Consider the following 17,332-nt stretch of genomic DNA (forward strand, 5'->3'; position numbering starts at 1 on the left):
GAACATATCAAAATATGTCAAATAGCAGTCCAAAACCTGTTTCAATCAGTGGGTTTATTTTTGTGTATTGCGGTTCTAGAACATTATCCAATAGTTTCAGAAATAATATTCCCTGAAATTGAAAAATTACTGCAAGATTAGTTGGTATTAAATGCTCTAAAATACATCAAATTGTTACTCAGTTTTGACAAAATTTAAACAATAAAAGATTTGGTGCTCACAGTTAAGTTGAGAAATGAAGCCAAATCATTGTACATCTACATATTTGTTAATATATGACATGAACCAACCAACAAAACTACTGATGGAATTCTGCAATTCCAAACATTAATTCAAATTCTTCAAAAGTCTTACAATGTAAGACTTATGCATTATCACTGACCGATTTTTACCTATTTTTTCAAGAAATAAAAAAAAAAAATTGAAATTCTTGGAAATTATCTTGAAATAACTAAATGTATTTATTTTTTTCAAGCATGATTATTTGAATTGATCCATGTCTAATGTACTATGACAAAATGTTTTGGTTTGGTTTTTTTTAATTTAGGGAAGCTCATTTCATTCTTAATTTTTGTGAGTTTTTAAAAATTTAATTTGATTTATTTATTTTTTTTTTATTCACTTATGCTCTTTGTTCAATGTATATATCTATTTTTAAATCGTGCATTTTGCAATTATCAGACATTTGTACTCTCGGTGTAATGTATTTATATATTTTTTAATAGTTTGGTTTCACATATGCTGTTAATTAACATTAGAATCACAATTTTTATTTCTTTTTTTTGTGGTTTAATTTTATTTTATGTTCATAAATATAATGTTTCATTACATTAACCAAATGTGATTTTGTAATCATTATGTAATTATGTATTATGCCTTAGTCTATAAGGCATGGTGCATGTTTTTTACAAATTAAAAGTTATATGATTCTTGTATAAAAAAGGTTATTATGTAATAAAAAAGAATTCTTATAAAAAAAATTGTGGGTGTGTATGTGTGCATGTGGACGTGTGTAATTATGGAATAATTTAATGCTTATGGTTGCAATAAACCTCAATATAGGGTATGCATGCACTCCTGATGTCTTAACTTTTCTTTATATACCCTGAATTCATATTTTAATCCCCTATTTAGATTATTGATTGTTATACTTTGTCTCATTCATAGATTACATGTCTATAAATGTAAACTGATACTAGATATATTATTTATAAACCGAATTTGAATATACTAGTATATTGTTTGGTGACCACTATAAATATTAAACTAAAGTAAATTGCTTCCAAGGTTTCACCTCTCTTTGTGATGAGAATTTATCTGGTCAAGGAAATCAATCTTTGTAATATTAGATCAAATTATTTAGTAGATTATTATATTTTCATAAACATAAACAGATAATTTAGTGTTGTAAATTAAAAAAATCTTTTCTAAAAACTAATGGTTATTAAATATGTTATTTTTCAATTGAAGTTGTACAAAAAACTTAATAGACTTTTTATGTTCTGAAAAGTTCATTAGCTACTCAAAATTACCATTACATGCTGTTTAATTAGTTTTGAAATAAAAAAACTTAATGAAAAAAAAAGTAGTGCTTTAGTACCTTATTATATAACCTTTTTAGTAAGGTTATATAAAATAAATAATATCACTACTTTAATAATATTCATTGAGAATGTATATTTAAATATAATCCTAGTATTTGATTGCTGATTTTGTGGTATTTTAATTTTCATTGTCATTACTTTTAGGTCTCCAAGAGCCCGTGGAACTGAAAGAAATGTTGCTCTGGACGGAGTTTACAATAATTCATATTTTATGAATTCTGTTACCTCTTTAGTTGGTAATATTATTAAGGTAATAAACATTGTTATATTATAATTCATAAGTTTCCTTTAAATTTTATTTATGCATACATTTCTTTCTCTCTCTCATTTTCAATGCCTTTATATTATATATTTCTCTTAAATTATATAAAACCATTTTACATACATCCATATATTTTCAAATCATTATTTTAAATGCCAGTTATTTTGTTTAATTTACTTGCCATCATATTTATATTACTATATTAATAAATTTATGGAGCTACAGAGTAATATTTATTTTGGTTCATTGTTATGTGACCTTCCCAGTTCCAACTATTGAATTAAATTCATTTTTGATATCTCCCTCCTTTACTGCTATGCCGCTGCCGTCTTCCTATTTTTCCTTTAAATCATTTACCTGCAATAGTATTTATTTTTCCTTCAGTTCTCTCCCAAGATTTATTTTCTTCATAATAAAATCTTATCAGTTATTTTATTTATTTAATTAATAAAATTATACCCCCTAGGATTTTGTCTGCCCATCTTTCCATCTATTATTTTCCTGCCTTAAAAAAATATCTTGGTTTTCTAGTATCAACGAAGCTCATTTTTTTTTTTTTTTTTAACTTACCTAATGTGAAGATATTACAGAAATAGCACAAGTCCTTTTTATTTCTCTCCAATCTGTAATATATTTCACTTGAAATAAAGGACGTTAATTTGTATGTTGCTATTTTGGGGCAAAATACACCCTATTTCATCATGTTTGTCAATGACATTATTTACTTTATACCCCCCTTGTCTGTTGCCTATGCTTTTGTGTTTTTTTTGTTTTTTGAAAATTGTTTACATCCTTGGATATTGTGATTTAGAAGAAAAAAGTAATGATAAGACCACTGTAAGTAGATTATTAATAAAAATGATTATTTTTTTTTTTTCATATTTATCAGATCATTATATAGATAGTAATAATATTGTTAATTGCTAAAAGTACAAAACATATAGCAAAGAGTTGACTTTTAAATAAATTTAAATGCAACTTCTTCATAAAATTCAAGTTCATTAACTGAATAACAGTAGAAAAAATAAAATAATTGCATTTGTAATAGTTCAAAATAATTAAAAAAAAAAAAAAAAGTAAATAGCTCAGTGGTTAAGACTCAGTCTTACCAATTTGATGTCTATTGGCGGTGCCGGTTCGAATCCGGCCTGGGACGTTGACTTTTTTCATTGAGTGGCGGTCCCACAAAATGAAGAACTTTGGCCCCCAATCATGGTTAGGCAGTATAGAACTCAAATGGGAGTCTTGGCGGAAAAAGAAAAAAAAAAAAGTTCAAAAGACTTTCCAAATTTTGATTTCACAACTTCCCTCAAGATTCCTCTAGTGCCTCACTCAGCCTCCACTGTTTAAAATAAATCTCATGAAAAATCAGGAATTTTAATGAAGATTGGACTGTAGCATTGTTACAATTTAACAATTTTTAAACCTTAACTGTGATGCAGCTCAGCCATTGCTTAAATGCCTCACTGATGGGGTTGCTCCTTATCCACCCACAACCATCCGGTAGGTCCAGCCCTCCTGGTCATTATCCGTCTGGATGTCTTCTCCAGTATGCCAGTCTGATCTTGATCTACATTGGCTTCTGCTTCATCTTCTCCCAGTGGCTCAGTGATGCTAGGTGGTCAAACCTTTCGCAATTTCAAGTGCATTGGGCCCACTCTCTCTTTCCACCCATAGATGAATTCTCTGAAGAAGTTTGCCCTAGTTTATCTTTTTATTGTACTCCATTCAATTTCTATTATTAATTCCTTTTTCCACTATATCATTAAAAAAAAAAAAAAAAAAACAGTGAAACTTTCCTTAAACAGAAATCACTAGGGATAAATAAGTTGTCTGTTTACTAGAAGTATAGTTTTATGAGAAAAAGTTTTCAATATGAATTCTGTTTACATTGTGGCCAAAGAAAAGCTTTGCCCCTTACCAGAGTGCATGTGGTCATCTTGTAAGCAAACTATGAATTACTAACAGGTATAAAAATGATCTAGGCCAGTTGCACCTTCCCCCACCACCGCCTTCTCATTCATCATCCTCAATCTCACACACTATAGTATATTTAATGGTTAGGGTATTACCAGAGAATGAATGAATTAAAGGCAGGAAGAAAGTTGTTTTATGGGAAGCCTAAAGGTATTAGGTCTTGAGCTAGACCAAAGGTGAGATGGATAGATAATGTGGTCGAAGATGTGAAGAAAAAAAAATCTCCATAAGGTGTGCTGCTGACATGGATGACTAGGAAAAGGTAATTGAGCAGGTCTAGGACTGCTAAATCTGTCTATTGTGTCAATTAAAATACATATATAGAATAAAGTTCCTCCTATGGCTTTTTGAAAAAAAAATAATTTGATCATTTTTCTGACAGAGACAATTTCCTTGGCAACTTCAATCCTCAAAAAGGTTCCACTACATGAAACAAGAACTATGAACCTACATGAGACCTATCAGCCACTCAAAACGAAGCTGTACTTCTTAGTTTTCCAAAATTCTTCACCTTCGAATTACAAAGCACAGGCCTTTCTGCAATCTCCTACAAAACATGTAATTTACACTGATTAAGGCCAGTTATCTCAAAATTTCATTTTTTTTTTTTAACTCATTTCAACTCATAAAATAGACTTTCATAAATTATCTAACATAAGCTCTTGCATTCTATCTGATCTGTTTACTCTTAATTTTTTATATAATAACCTCTAAAACTTTCATCTGAATAACTGATTTTATAAGCTCCTAGACATTTTAGCACCTCATTGTAAGGATTAGGAAAATCTGCATACTTGGTTTAAAGCCACATACAAATTGTAAACCCCAAGCTTTTTGTACTGAGTACCATACAGGCATTCGCTCTCACTGGCCTAGAAAATGACATCTAAACCTCTTCAAAACACAGCAGACCTTTCAACATATGAAAATATTAAACAGATGGTCCATTTGGTTTCGGGTAAAAATATAATATGAAAGTTACTCTAAAGACTGTACATAAAACTATGGTTTACATCCTACTCAGCAGTATCAGAGTAGATGTCACCCTAACTTATTTAAGAATTAATCTTTCAAGATGATTATGAAACATATACTGTATTGAATTCTATCTTACACCCATACCTTAAAAAAAAAATTAATACTTCTGATAAATCATAATTGTTAAGAATATCCTTACTCCATCTCCTGATATAGTATTACTTCTGTTATCTACCTCAAAATACCTATCCCACTATACTTTTAAAAGTCTTCTTGAGTTTATTTAGCTACAATAATCTCATATTAAGTACTAGTTATAAGAGGCTTAAATAAAAAAATATTTATTTGGTGGAGTTTGAGTAATTGCATTCCTATCATATAATTTTTAAATGTGTAATATTATTAAGACTTAGTTTTCAAAATGGTTGTAAATTGTTACTTCCATTTTGATTTATAAAAATTATATATTATAATAAATTCAAAAATTAAAATTTATTTGATTTTTTTAATTTAGACATTATTGCAACAATATCTTTCATATTTATTTTTATTTTAGGTGCATACATCAACAGGAGTTGTATTTGAAGGAATATTTAGAACTTTCTCAGCTCAATTTGAAGTGGTGGTCGAACTAGCTCACAAAGTTGATCCTTCTAATCCACTCCAAATTCATATAGATTCAATTATAGAGAAAATAATATTTAAAGCTCCCGATATAATTAAACTAGAAATCATTGATGCAGATATTGATTATGCTACAAGAGGTAATTTCACCTTTCCATTTTAAGATTTTTTAAATTAATTAAGGTTGACATTCAGAGATATAATAAAAAATAATAATTATAAAAAAAATCAAGTGAAATTTTCTTTTACTGCATAATTGTGTAGTTTTGTATTAGTTGCTCTATTAATTTACAAATAAGATATATGACTTTCTAAATCAAGGTTATTGGTAAACATATTTATTCCTGAAAATAATAATGGCTCTTATTCTGATGAAGTTCAAACCACATAGAAATCTAAAACTATGAATATCATTTGTCAAAAAAAAAAAAAATGATAAAAATATGTATATCACGGCCATCTTCTCTGCTTTACAGGTTTTTGAGAAACACAATAAAATCATAAATCAGGTTAAAATGAAATTAAACCATGCCCAAGCTTAAACCACTAAAGGAAACCAATCCAACAAATAATTTCCAGTAGAATCTGGAGTTAGCCTGGGATATGGCATTTCATCGCTATTGTTTATTATGACTTTGTAAAAGGCTATTGGAGCATTGGACAATAAAGGATCCAGTTCCAGGCTTTGCCCGATGGTGTGGTTATATTGGCAATCAGATGCACCTCTAAAAACTCATTTAGTGAACTGAAGAAAAAACAAGTGAAATTATAAGGCTTCAGGTTAATAAAAATAAGATGAATTGCCTTGGAGTACATGTATACTTAAAGAAAAGAAGGAAGTGACCTGATGGTCATTAGTGAAAATGCATTTAAGAAAGTAAAAACTTTCACCCATCTTGGTGCTGATGTTAATAGTGGAAATGGAGCAAAATACAAAATAAGGAAGTGGATCCTGGCAGAAAACCATGCCTATTTTTTTAAATAAAATTAATGGTGTCACAATTTCTTTCCAAGCACACCAACATGAAGTTATATATAATAAAATGTATATAAAAAATATATAATATATAGAAGTTTGGTCCAGCATGTCATTATCTATACATCCCAAACATGAAATATTAAAGCCGCAGATGTGCAGGCTCATAGAGTCTTTAAATGCTGTATAATTAAGGGAATAGATGGAAGTACTTACATGGATGATTTGTTGAAAATTAAAACCAATAATGAAATACACCATTCTGAAAAAACAATATATTGTAAGATTACCCATTTCTGGAGAGTCAGGTGGCAAGGCCTTGTGGAACGGATGATTTATGACTGAAAAAAAAAATCTTTCAAAAATAGATGGAACAAGAAGGATATAGGTATGTCAAGAGAATAAAATTAATGGACTACTAAGGCTCTAAATCAGCATGACACACAGGATTGCTTGAGAAGCCAATGTCCATCTTGGGCTGTATGTGTGTGTGTGTGTATATATATATATATATTACTAATCTTCTTACAGTATCATGTTATAAATTGTGTTTGTTTTATATATTTAATTAGATAAACTACTGTCTAATAATACACCATGTGTAGTAAAAGAAAGAATATTTCTATAGTTGACATTTAACATTTTGTTTGCCTATGGTCAATCAAACTTTTTAGAGACAGTCCGATCTAATACCTCGTCACATTGAAGTTGTTTTGGCAAGATTCTATTGTTCTGACCTTACTCAAAACGAGATTTAGTTATGAAATTTAAATAAGGTTTTTGTGGTGTATAGTTTCATTTATTCATTAGTGTCTGTAGTATAATATTGAGCTAATTTGATTTTTTTTTTATCATTGATAATTCTTAAATAATAACAATAAATAAAAGAATTTTTGATTTTGTATTATTTTAATTATTAATTGTTATAAGTATTTCAAAAATTGTTTGAAATAATTAATGTTCTGTTTGTTTAAATTAAATTTTAGATACTTTTCAAACAGACACTGCAATAAGTAAATTTAATGGTCAAGTAACTGAAAAGGAATTAGAACCTTGGGATTGTGCTGGGAATAATGTAGATGAATATGAATTGGATGGTACTACTTCAGTAAGTTGAAATTAATATGTTTTATTATTTATCTATAATTTACTATAAGCTAAAATTATTATTGTTTTTATTTTTAAATTATATTAACACACAAAACACTGGTTTTATTTTTAATTCAACCATAGATATTCGGTTTTGTTATTTTTAGAATTTATCTGAATATAAAATTTTTAGAATTTCATATATTGTTTTTATCATATTATTAATAATACTGAAATTATGATTGTTAATACCATTTATCCTCATATTAATTTAATTAAAAAAGCTCAAGCTTATGTCTTCATTCTTTTTCTAAAAGATTATACCCTCAGTATTTATTTTGTTCAATCTAATGTTTCAGTGATATCAGTTTTTGAGATATTTTAATTTTAAGTAGCAATTTGTCTTTTTAAACCTCCCTTTAAAACTTTTTTATATCATTTCCTAGAAATTTATTTCAAGCAAATGAAAATCCCTAAATTTAGTTTTTACCACTATGACTTTGTAATTTGACATTGTAGTTTATTTGTTGAAAAGTTAAATTTGTTCTTTTAAATTATTTAAGATGAAAAGTTTGAATGGTAATAAAACAGTTGCACTATATCTCACCAATATTTAGTTTTTGCTTCACAATGCTTGAGCTCTTAAGCCATCCCCAAGCATACTAATAATGGACTCACCTAAACTGTTATTTGGCAAAATTACAAAGAGATAGTAATAGGGTAAATGCATGTTTCTATATATATATATTTAATATCATTCTCCACATATTACAATACATGAGGTGAAAACAAAGTTCTTCACAATCATCAATTAAATGGTATTAATTTTTTAAGTTGTGTTATCTGGCTAACAAGAACCTGTGTTTGACAACTGTGGGTGGTATCACATCTTGGGGGATGCTTCACCTGTAGACTGTAAAATAGACCTATGCACTGTATAAATAAAGTATTTATCAAATAAGTTAAAGGGCAGTGCAATCAGTAGTACCATTATTCTTCTTGTAATAATCTATTTAAAACATTTTGGCTCTTATTAAAATGCAAATTATTATTATTTGCATATATTTACTTCTATTCCAGGCAGAAGGAAATTATAATTTGTGAAAAGACAAGAGATAGGCAATAAGATGGAATTCATATGTAGTAAGAGAGAGGACATTGCAGACTAGGGTTAGATTAGAATTCCAATAAGTAGGTAACATAGTTAGTACTTAATGAAGGATTTGTTGAATGTAGCAATTTTATAGGAAGGATAGAATTGTGGAATGGAATGTAAAATTTGAAGTACTGGATTTGGAAAACCTAAGAAGGGTGATTAGATTGGATTAAAAGGTATGTGAAGAAAGCAAGAAAGTTCTTTTGGTATTGTCAGGAAACAAACACTTTAACTCCATATTTTATTGTGAAATGAATATTTCTCTGGAGATCCCCAAAATTAATTCTAGTAAACAGTTCATTAGTATTTTTAATCTTGATTTTAGTTCACCTGAAGTCCCATTGTATACCACTCAATCTGAGTTAAAGTAAGGAAAAATGTGCAAAGAGACAAGGAGTTAATTTAGCGAGCGTGTTGAGAAACGAGCTTACGAGAGTAGTAGAACTGTTGTAAGCTGAAGATTTCTCAATAGAAATTTCACATTTGTGATTTTTCTATAGAAAAGGTTTTATTGAATTTTATTTTGAAGTTTTTGTCAAAGAAATTTTATTAATTAGACATCTTTTATATAAAAACACTAGTAAAGAATTAAGTAGATTTCAGAAAGGGACTAAATCCATTAAGGGCTTTGAATTTAAGGAAAGTAGGTTGTTGTCTGCTCAATTGCTAATTTATAAAGGAAATCTTCCAACTTGTCAATTAAATGGTAGATCTCGGAGGGGAGAAGGGAAGATTTATTCGGCTTTCATCAGTATATTGGTGTTACTTAGAATGGATATTAAGCACTAATAATAATTTTTAGACAGTTTAAGGGTTCAGAACTTTAAAAGAAATATGCCATAATCAATAATATGAAAAGCTTTGGAGAAATCTTAGAAGATCAGGTTGGTAAACTTGTGGGGTACTGTGGCATGATAAAGGTCTTTGGTGACTGAAGAAGTGTTTACAGAATGGAGAAACCCAGAAGGAATTGAATTTTTTTCTCAAAGTACTGGATAGTTAGAACTAAATACAATGTTTTAAAATGTTTGATAGGATAGAAATGAGACAGAAAGTTAGGGATTAAAGTCTTATTTAGTGGATGAACAAGGACTATTTTCCAGGATGAAGGAACGATTGAATTCTTTTGGGAAAACTTAGTAAATTTATGATAGAACAATTAGTAACAATATCAGCAAGTTTTATTTTTTTTTTAATTTATTGTAATAATTTTTTCAGGAGAAATTCACAGGATTTCAAATTTCAAAAGGGATGTTCAAATGTTTTGTACTGAAAATTAGGTTGGAATGGCCATTCAGTGGAACTTGTAAGAAAATGGGTTCTTTAGGATGACTAGGGGGTATTTTATTATGTCTATTTTCATTGTTATTTATATTATTTTATCTTTTATATTTTTAATTTTAGAATGGTTGGGATGTAAATGAAATGTTTCGGCAAAATGAACAGATGTATGGAGTAACTTCAAATTTTGATCACGGTCTTTCTGATTATACAACACCTCTTCAAAACAAGGATTCTAAAGATTACAAGTAAGCTTTATCATTTTTACATACTATTATTGATTAGAGAAAAATCTTCATATGTTAACATTACTTTCATTAAAATGAAGTTTCTAAAATTTGATTTGTTATATCATTTGGCAATGTCTCTCAAATCCATTATGCTTTGAGATGCACCCCATTTACCGTTTTACTTTCATTTACCTATGTTTTAAATATGCTGTTACGGAAAGTATTGTAAGGGGATCATTAAAAATTTCGAATCCGGATTTTTAATGAAAATACAAATTTTTAGGTGTCCCTGCTCCAAATTACTAAGTCTTGCCTAATAGGGATGGGGTGTTTATGGGTGTATGTGAAAAGCCTAGCTCATAAACCAAAGTGTGTATGAAACTAAAATAACATTTTAAGATTGGTATATCCTTGCAATGTTACAGCTCCTTTTTTATAATTGATTTTGCACATTTTTAAAATTTTCTCTGTGACAGCTTTTAACGATTATGATTAAACTTATCATGTCAATGCACAATTAAATGGCCTTAAATATTAGCTAGGCCTTATCCTCTTTCAAATAGTCTGACAGGGCTTAAATGCCAAATGGTTTCCTCAAAAATTCTTTTAATTTTTTTAGTTAAAATAATTTACCATCACTCATTAATAGAAGTAATTAAAAATATTAAATATTAATAATGAAAGAATTTAATAATTATCTACAACAGCAATGTTCTTCTCGGGTTAAAAACCAATTTCCAGAAATAAGAGTAGTAATATGGAAGCTAAAGTTGGACCGTTGGAAAGCTAAATATTTTAGAAATATTTATATCTAAGATATTAAGTTGTGTAGAGTAATGGAGAGTGGTGTAAAATGTATAAAATAAAAGGTTTAACTGTTGTATTCTTGACAGAAACAAAGTTGATATTTGTTTGTAGCACCTCAAGAAACCCTTTAATACAAATTTTCATAGGAATAGAAAAATAAAAATAAAACATTTTACTTATATTTGTTTCAATAAAAAAATTGTTTATTCCAACTATTCACCTTCCGCGAGTCTTTGATTTTTTCGAAAATTAAAAACTTTGGACCAACTTGGGTGTTTTTTAGGGCCATATAAACAATACAAAATGGTGCAAACCCTATCTTGGTAAACACTAGAGATATTAAATAAAATCTTTGAGAGGTTTTTATTTATTCTGAACCAATTTTTCTCCAATATAAAGGTATAAAATGTAAGAGTTACTGCTATGAGTTAAAATTCAGCTTTCCAACAGTTGTAGTAACTTTGTATTTGGGTAAAATCCTAAGGAATTATGCATGTAGTGGTGAACCCTGTAGATTAAAAGAATCCTTTTAAAAAAATAAAGTTAAAAAACAATTTTTTTTTTGTTTAAATGAAAATTCGTATTTAGAGCTTTAAAGAAACCCAGAAAACTACAATGCAAAAAGTTGTTGAAATTATGCAAAATCAAGCGTTTCTTAATATCCAATAGGTCTAATCCTCATTGAAATAGTCTGACAGGGCTTAAATGCCAACTTTTTAAGTTCTTTTAATTTTTTTAATTTGATACAATTAACCATCTCTTGTTGTTAGAAGTAATAAACTATAAAAGAATTTGATAATTAATTAAAGTAGAAAATAAATATTTTTGTGTTTTTATGGTTGTTTTGACCATTGTCAGATTTTACATTTCCTTACCTTTATATGAAATATATTGGAAAAAAAGTATTATCAACCTGAATATGGAAAAAAAAAAAAAAAAAAAAAAAAAAAACTGTTCTGAAAGGAGGATTAATTTCATCAGAAAGTTGAGAGAGGGTAGTGAATGATTCTGCGATACCAGATTTTTAAAGAAAATTTCCTTTCTATGAAAAATTATAAAAATAAAAAAAACATTTTGCATAGGTATTGTCTTGATGATAAAGATATAAATATTCATTTTAATAATTGAAAGTCCTGAATGTTTTATAAAATTAAAAATAAATCAAAGAACCAAAAGATCCAATTATTAGTAATTTTTAAGTAGCATTCCTAAGTGGTTCTCTATGTTATGTTCATTCATATTTATGGACTAATAGGCCACAACGGACATTTATCTTTAAAATACCTAAATTAATTGGAGTGGAATTACTGTAACTGATGTGTTTATGACATTATTAGTGTTTTTCAGAGGAGAGCATTTGCACCTTGATAATTGATGAATATAACTATACTCAAATGTGATTTATAATCTGTAGAAATGTTTACTTGTGAGATTAGGCAAAATATGTTGTGTTAAAATGAATGAATATAACTACTTGATTCCAACTTAGGAATGCTACCTAAAAATAAAAATGTTCGAATGTGTCTTATTGATTTTTTTATTTAAGTTTAGAGATGATTCTCATATTATGGTTTTTTTTATTACATAATCTTTGTAATGTTAAGTTAAATTTTAATGTGATTTCCTGAGTGTATACACCTTCTATTGGCATTCACCTGTTAATCTCAACAAGAGGCCAAGATCAAAAGTGTTTTGTTTTTTCTTAAGAAATTTAAATTTTTTGAAAAACACAATAATGGTAACCAGTATGAATATGAGGTTTTTTTTTTCAAGATCTAATATTGCCGTAAAGCGGTTTACTAAGTAAAATATGAACTAAGGTTCCTCTAATTATAGAAAATTATTCAAACAGAAATGTTTTTATTCACAATTTTTATTAAAATATATATTTTTTTTAATGTCAAGGTATTTCATTCATAAAAGATTGCTGGTAACAATTTTTTTTTTTATAACAAAAGAAATGTTATAATAATGGATTAAGAAATTATCTCAAAATAATGTTCCTAAAATACTAAAATAGTAAGTTGCAATAGTAGTGCAGGTATGGTAATGACTTGACTTTTCAACTTGGTAATGACATTTCCATGTATTTTATTCATCCACAACCACTGTAACTAACATAACAAAAATATTGCTTCTTAGTCTTATAACATAGAATAACCAAACTTAAATTATAATGTTTGAAATAGCTTTTAAAAGTATCCTGATAATAACGGCCGTGGTGATGACGTCAATGAAGATATTTACACAACATACTTTATGATGCAAATGCGATGAGATAGGCTCCCCTACTGAAGTGTGTTTTCCACTGGTGGCTGATCCTTCAGCTTCGAAGCAATACTAAACTAGGAAACAAATTTCCCACTGTTTCCTTTTATTCAATAGTTAATCTTTACTTTTCTGTTTTTGCTTTGTAATGATATTAAAATAAAGGTACAAAGTATTGAAGTACATAAACATACCTCATTATTAGCAAAAATTGAAGAAGAAAAAAAAAAGTGATTAAGAAAGTTTAAGTTATCCTTTATAATTAGAATTTAACACAGATTACAAAGGAAAAAATATGTTTACTAGAAAACTAGGAGTGAAACATTGCATGGTACAGATATTGTAGTAGTTTGAGCAATTTTAAAACTAATTTTTCCTGTAATATTTTTATTTTGAAGGAATGTTTCTACCCTGTGTTGCAGTGGGGGGAAGAAAATCAATTTTGACTTAACTAATTGAGTAAAAGTTCTAATGGACTAAAACTAAGACTATTTTTCTGTAACATGAGAATCCATCTTAAGATTTTATAAAATACTTGAATATAAATTGAATATTTATAACTCTTCATCAAAACTATCAGTATACAAAATGTTATTTTATTTTTCATATTTTTTTCTTTAGTCTATAAAGGAAATGGTAAGTTTATTAATTTAAAAAAAAATATTAAATAATGTTAGTCAAACTAAATACTTTATTCTAAATGAATTAAATTGATAAATCAAGTTTTTTTACTGTTAAAATATCAGTCATCTAGGTTATTATTTGTTAAAAGTTATGATGTGCGTTTTTTCATATTTTAATCTTTCCATTTATTTGCTTGTTTTTAGAAAATCGTAGATAAAATTAAATAATGTTTTTACCTTTCAGGGATGCTGAAGCAAAAGCTGCTAAAATAGCTAATGAAATTGAAAGTAATCCTAATTACAAAGTTCGCATTGACATGGAAAATGGAGAGGAGGAAGATAAATATGCTGCAGTAGTACGGCCATCTTCCTCGGACAGCAGTCCTAATAGTGAAGGAAATAAATATGTTTGTCCACCAAAACGGAAAACTCTACAAACAAATAAAAATGTTAGGACCTCTTCTGTACCTCCTGTGCAAGTTGGTAATAATAATCCAATGAAATCTTCTAATTCCTCTTTTCCTCAACATCACCCTGCTCAATCTCAAAGTGTTGTTACGAATTCATGTTCAAATAATAATACTCCTAGAGAGCGTGTTAATGGTATATCTGAATCTCCGAAGCCCCAAAGAACAGCCTTAACCACAAGACATGGTATGTAAAAAAAAAATATGAAATTTCAATTTTTTATTATTATTATTATTATTATTATTACACTGCTTCCTCACTTCGACCCAATTGGATCTTTTGTGAGTTACCCCTCTTTCCACTAGAGATCCCATATGAATCCTATGCTTCTTATGAAGTTCAATAATTCTTTTGGGTTTATTCTAGAAATGTCTTCAGGCTCCATTCTGTCCTGTCCCAGATACTGTAATCTTCTGAATGCAAGGGCTTCACATTCACACAGAATGTGCTGTGCCTTTTCTTCATCTTCCATACATAGACGGCAGGTGGAATCCTCCACCAGCCTCATCTTCTTAAGATGATATTTTAAGGGGCAGTGGCCCGTGAGGAGTCCTGTTATCGTCCTCAGTTCATTTCTAGTAAGGTTAAGGTAAAATTTTGCCTTTTCCTCTGATATTTTAATGAAGAGCTTGGATTGTTTCATACCTGGTTTCAGCGTCCAGTATGTTTCCTTCTCTTTTTGTTCCCAGGAGTTAACCACATTCCTGATTGCACTTCCAGATATGCTGCAATATGGCTCAGGGCCAATTAGCATCATTTCTGATCCCTTCCTAGCTAGGGTATCTGCCATCTCATTACCTTCAATCCCCTCATGTCCTGGGGTCCACATCAAGGTCAGTTTATTGCCTCTGGCTAATTCCTTTAGTCTCTCTAGGCAATTCCAGACTAGCCCTGATTTTATAGTATAGGACATTATTGCCTTTAAGGCAGCCTGGCTGTCTGATATTATATAAATCCTTTTTCCTTTTGGATTGTTTTTAATGTTTTCTAATGCCGCTATTTCTATTGCGTGTATTTCAGTTTGGAAGACAGTTGGGTATATTCCCATTGCTAGGGTTCTTTTGCAATTAGGTCCTACAACCCCAGCCCCTGCTTTTCCTTCCTTAACTGATCCATCAGTATACCAGACCAATGCGCCCTTCTCAAATTTAGGGCCTCCTTTCCTCCATATTTCTTTGTCTGGAATACATACATTAAAGTTCTTTTCAAAATCAAGTCTTTTGGGTAAATGGTCACTTAGAAAGCTCATCCATTCTTTACCCTTAATCTTATTTAGGATCTTTAAGTGTCCTTGATAGTTTCCTGGTTTATAATTCCAGTCACGTTCTATACTTAAGGCACTCATTATAGCTTCTTTTTGTATCCAGATGTGTAGGGGTGTTAGATTCAGAATTGTCTCCATAGCTGCTGTGGGACATGTTCTGATTGCTCCTGTCACACTTAGACACGCCATTCTTTGTACCTTTTCCAGTTTTATTTGTGAGGTTTTTTCCTCTGTTTTCGGCCACCAAATTGCCGATGCGTAGGTTATCATGGGTCTTATAACCCTTGTGTATAACCATTCTGCCATTTTGGGTTTAATTCCCCATTTTTTTCCAAATAAACTTTTACAAGTCCATAGGGAACCTCTAGCTTTAACAATGACTCTGTTTATATGGGAATTCCACTTGAGTTTCTGATCTAGAATTATTCCTAAGTACTTCACCTCTTTTGTGGTATTAATCAGTACTCCTCCCAGTTTGCAATATTCTATATTAAGAATCCTCTTCCTCGTAAAGGGTACAATGGTGGTTTTGCTTGGATTTATGCTCAATCCTTGTTCTTGGCACCAATTCCAAGTGACCTTCAAGGCTAGTTGCATACGCTCTATCAAAGTTTCTTCATGCTTGCCTCTTATTATTATAGCCAGATCATCTGCATAACCTATAGTTTCAAACCCTTCATTTGTTAGTTTATATAGGAGACAGTCTACCACCATAGTCCACAAGAGGGGAGAAAGAACTCCCCCCTGCGGACATCCTTCAATCCTTCAACTTTTTAAGTTGCTATTGTAAATGATTTGCATGATTTTAGGAATTCCTGTAATGCTGAATTTCTTTTTTACTGAAGATTCTAATAATGAGTAAAATCTATTATTATGAAAATGCATTGAAATTATTCTAATCTTTTTAGCCTAGCAACTTTTCTTAGTATTTCTGTTGTATAAAAAAAGTCTATTCAAATTAAAACTTTATGAAAAAAAAATTTCATTACAAATTCTTTGTAATAATTAATCTAATAACAATAATTTACTAGTGGTCATCTTTTTTTTGTGTGTGTGCAAGGATAGATTATAAGAAATATGGGAGAGTTCAACTTATTTGTTGGTTACCAAACTAGAATGCAATGTTAACGAACTATGTTTGGTTGAACATACATTCGAGTTCAAGTGGAGCCATAGAGCCTTAACCCACAACATGGTATATAGAATCTTTACAAAAAGGTCTTTTGGACCCAATAACATTATTTGTTTACTATTTATATCATATCATACATTCAATGTTTTTGCATTTATTACTGTATTTATTTATTTATGTGGAAATGAATTATGGGACCTTTTCAAAATTAATCACAATTAATATTGCCATGAATCCATCAGACCCTGCCATGCTGTGGGTTAAGTTAATGTACCAGCTAGTATTCAGAACTTAATCACATATGCATTTATTGTTAGCTTTTGTTTAAAAGGAACCAATCACTTCTGGTCCTATAAAATTTTATGTACTCCTGTTTGTATTTTCGGGATTTATAAGTCTATCAATTATCTATACCAAAATATTCATGAATAAAATGAGACAGCTTTTTAATGGTTGTTTATACATATCTTAGTATTATGATAGGATATGTATGTGGATAATCCAAATAAATAAATTAAGAAATGTTTAATGGTTTTGCAATAGGATGTTTATGTATGCTGTGATGTAATTACAGAATAAAATGGAGTATATAT

General features: G+C 29.3%; 1 protein-coding gene across 2 annotated transcripts in view; it reads left to right on the forward strand.

Annotated features, from left to right (window-relative positions):
• The window catches only part of Atx2 (Ataxin-2), an 86,566-nt gene that overhangs the window by 27,954 nt on the left and 41,280 nt on the right, over positions 1-17,332 (forward strand). For both annotated transcript variants that reach the window (XM_014418904.3, XM_014418905.3), the window contains 5 exons: positions 1,749-1,854; positions 5,378-5,585; positions 7,408-7,529; positions 10,071-10,195; positions 14,120-14,529. In XM_014418904.3, the coding sequence (XP_014274390.1) occupies positions 1,749-1,854; positions 5,378-5,585; positions 7,408-7,529; positions 10,071-10,195; positions 14,120-14,529 (971 nt within the window). The remainder of the gene's footprint in view (positions 1-1,748; positions 1,855-5,377; positions 5,586-7,407; positions 7,530-10,070; positions 10,196-14,119; positions 14,530-17,332) is intronic.

This window comes from Halyomorpha halys, unplaced genomic scaffold (genome assembly GCF_000696795.3).
Source record: "Halyomorpha halys isolate HHAL.00 unplaced genomic scaffold, Hhal_1.1 Scaffold213.1, whole genome shotgun sequence".
Taxonomy (NCBI): Eukaryota; Metazoa; Arthropoda; class Insecta; order Hemiptera; family Pentatomidae; genus Halyomorpha; species Halyomorpha halys.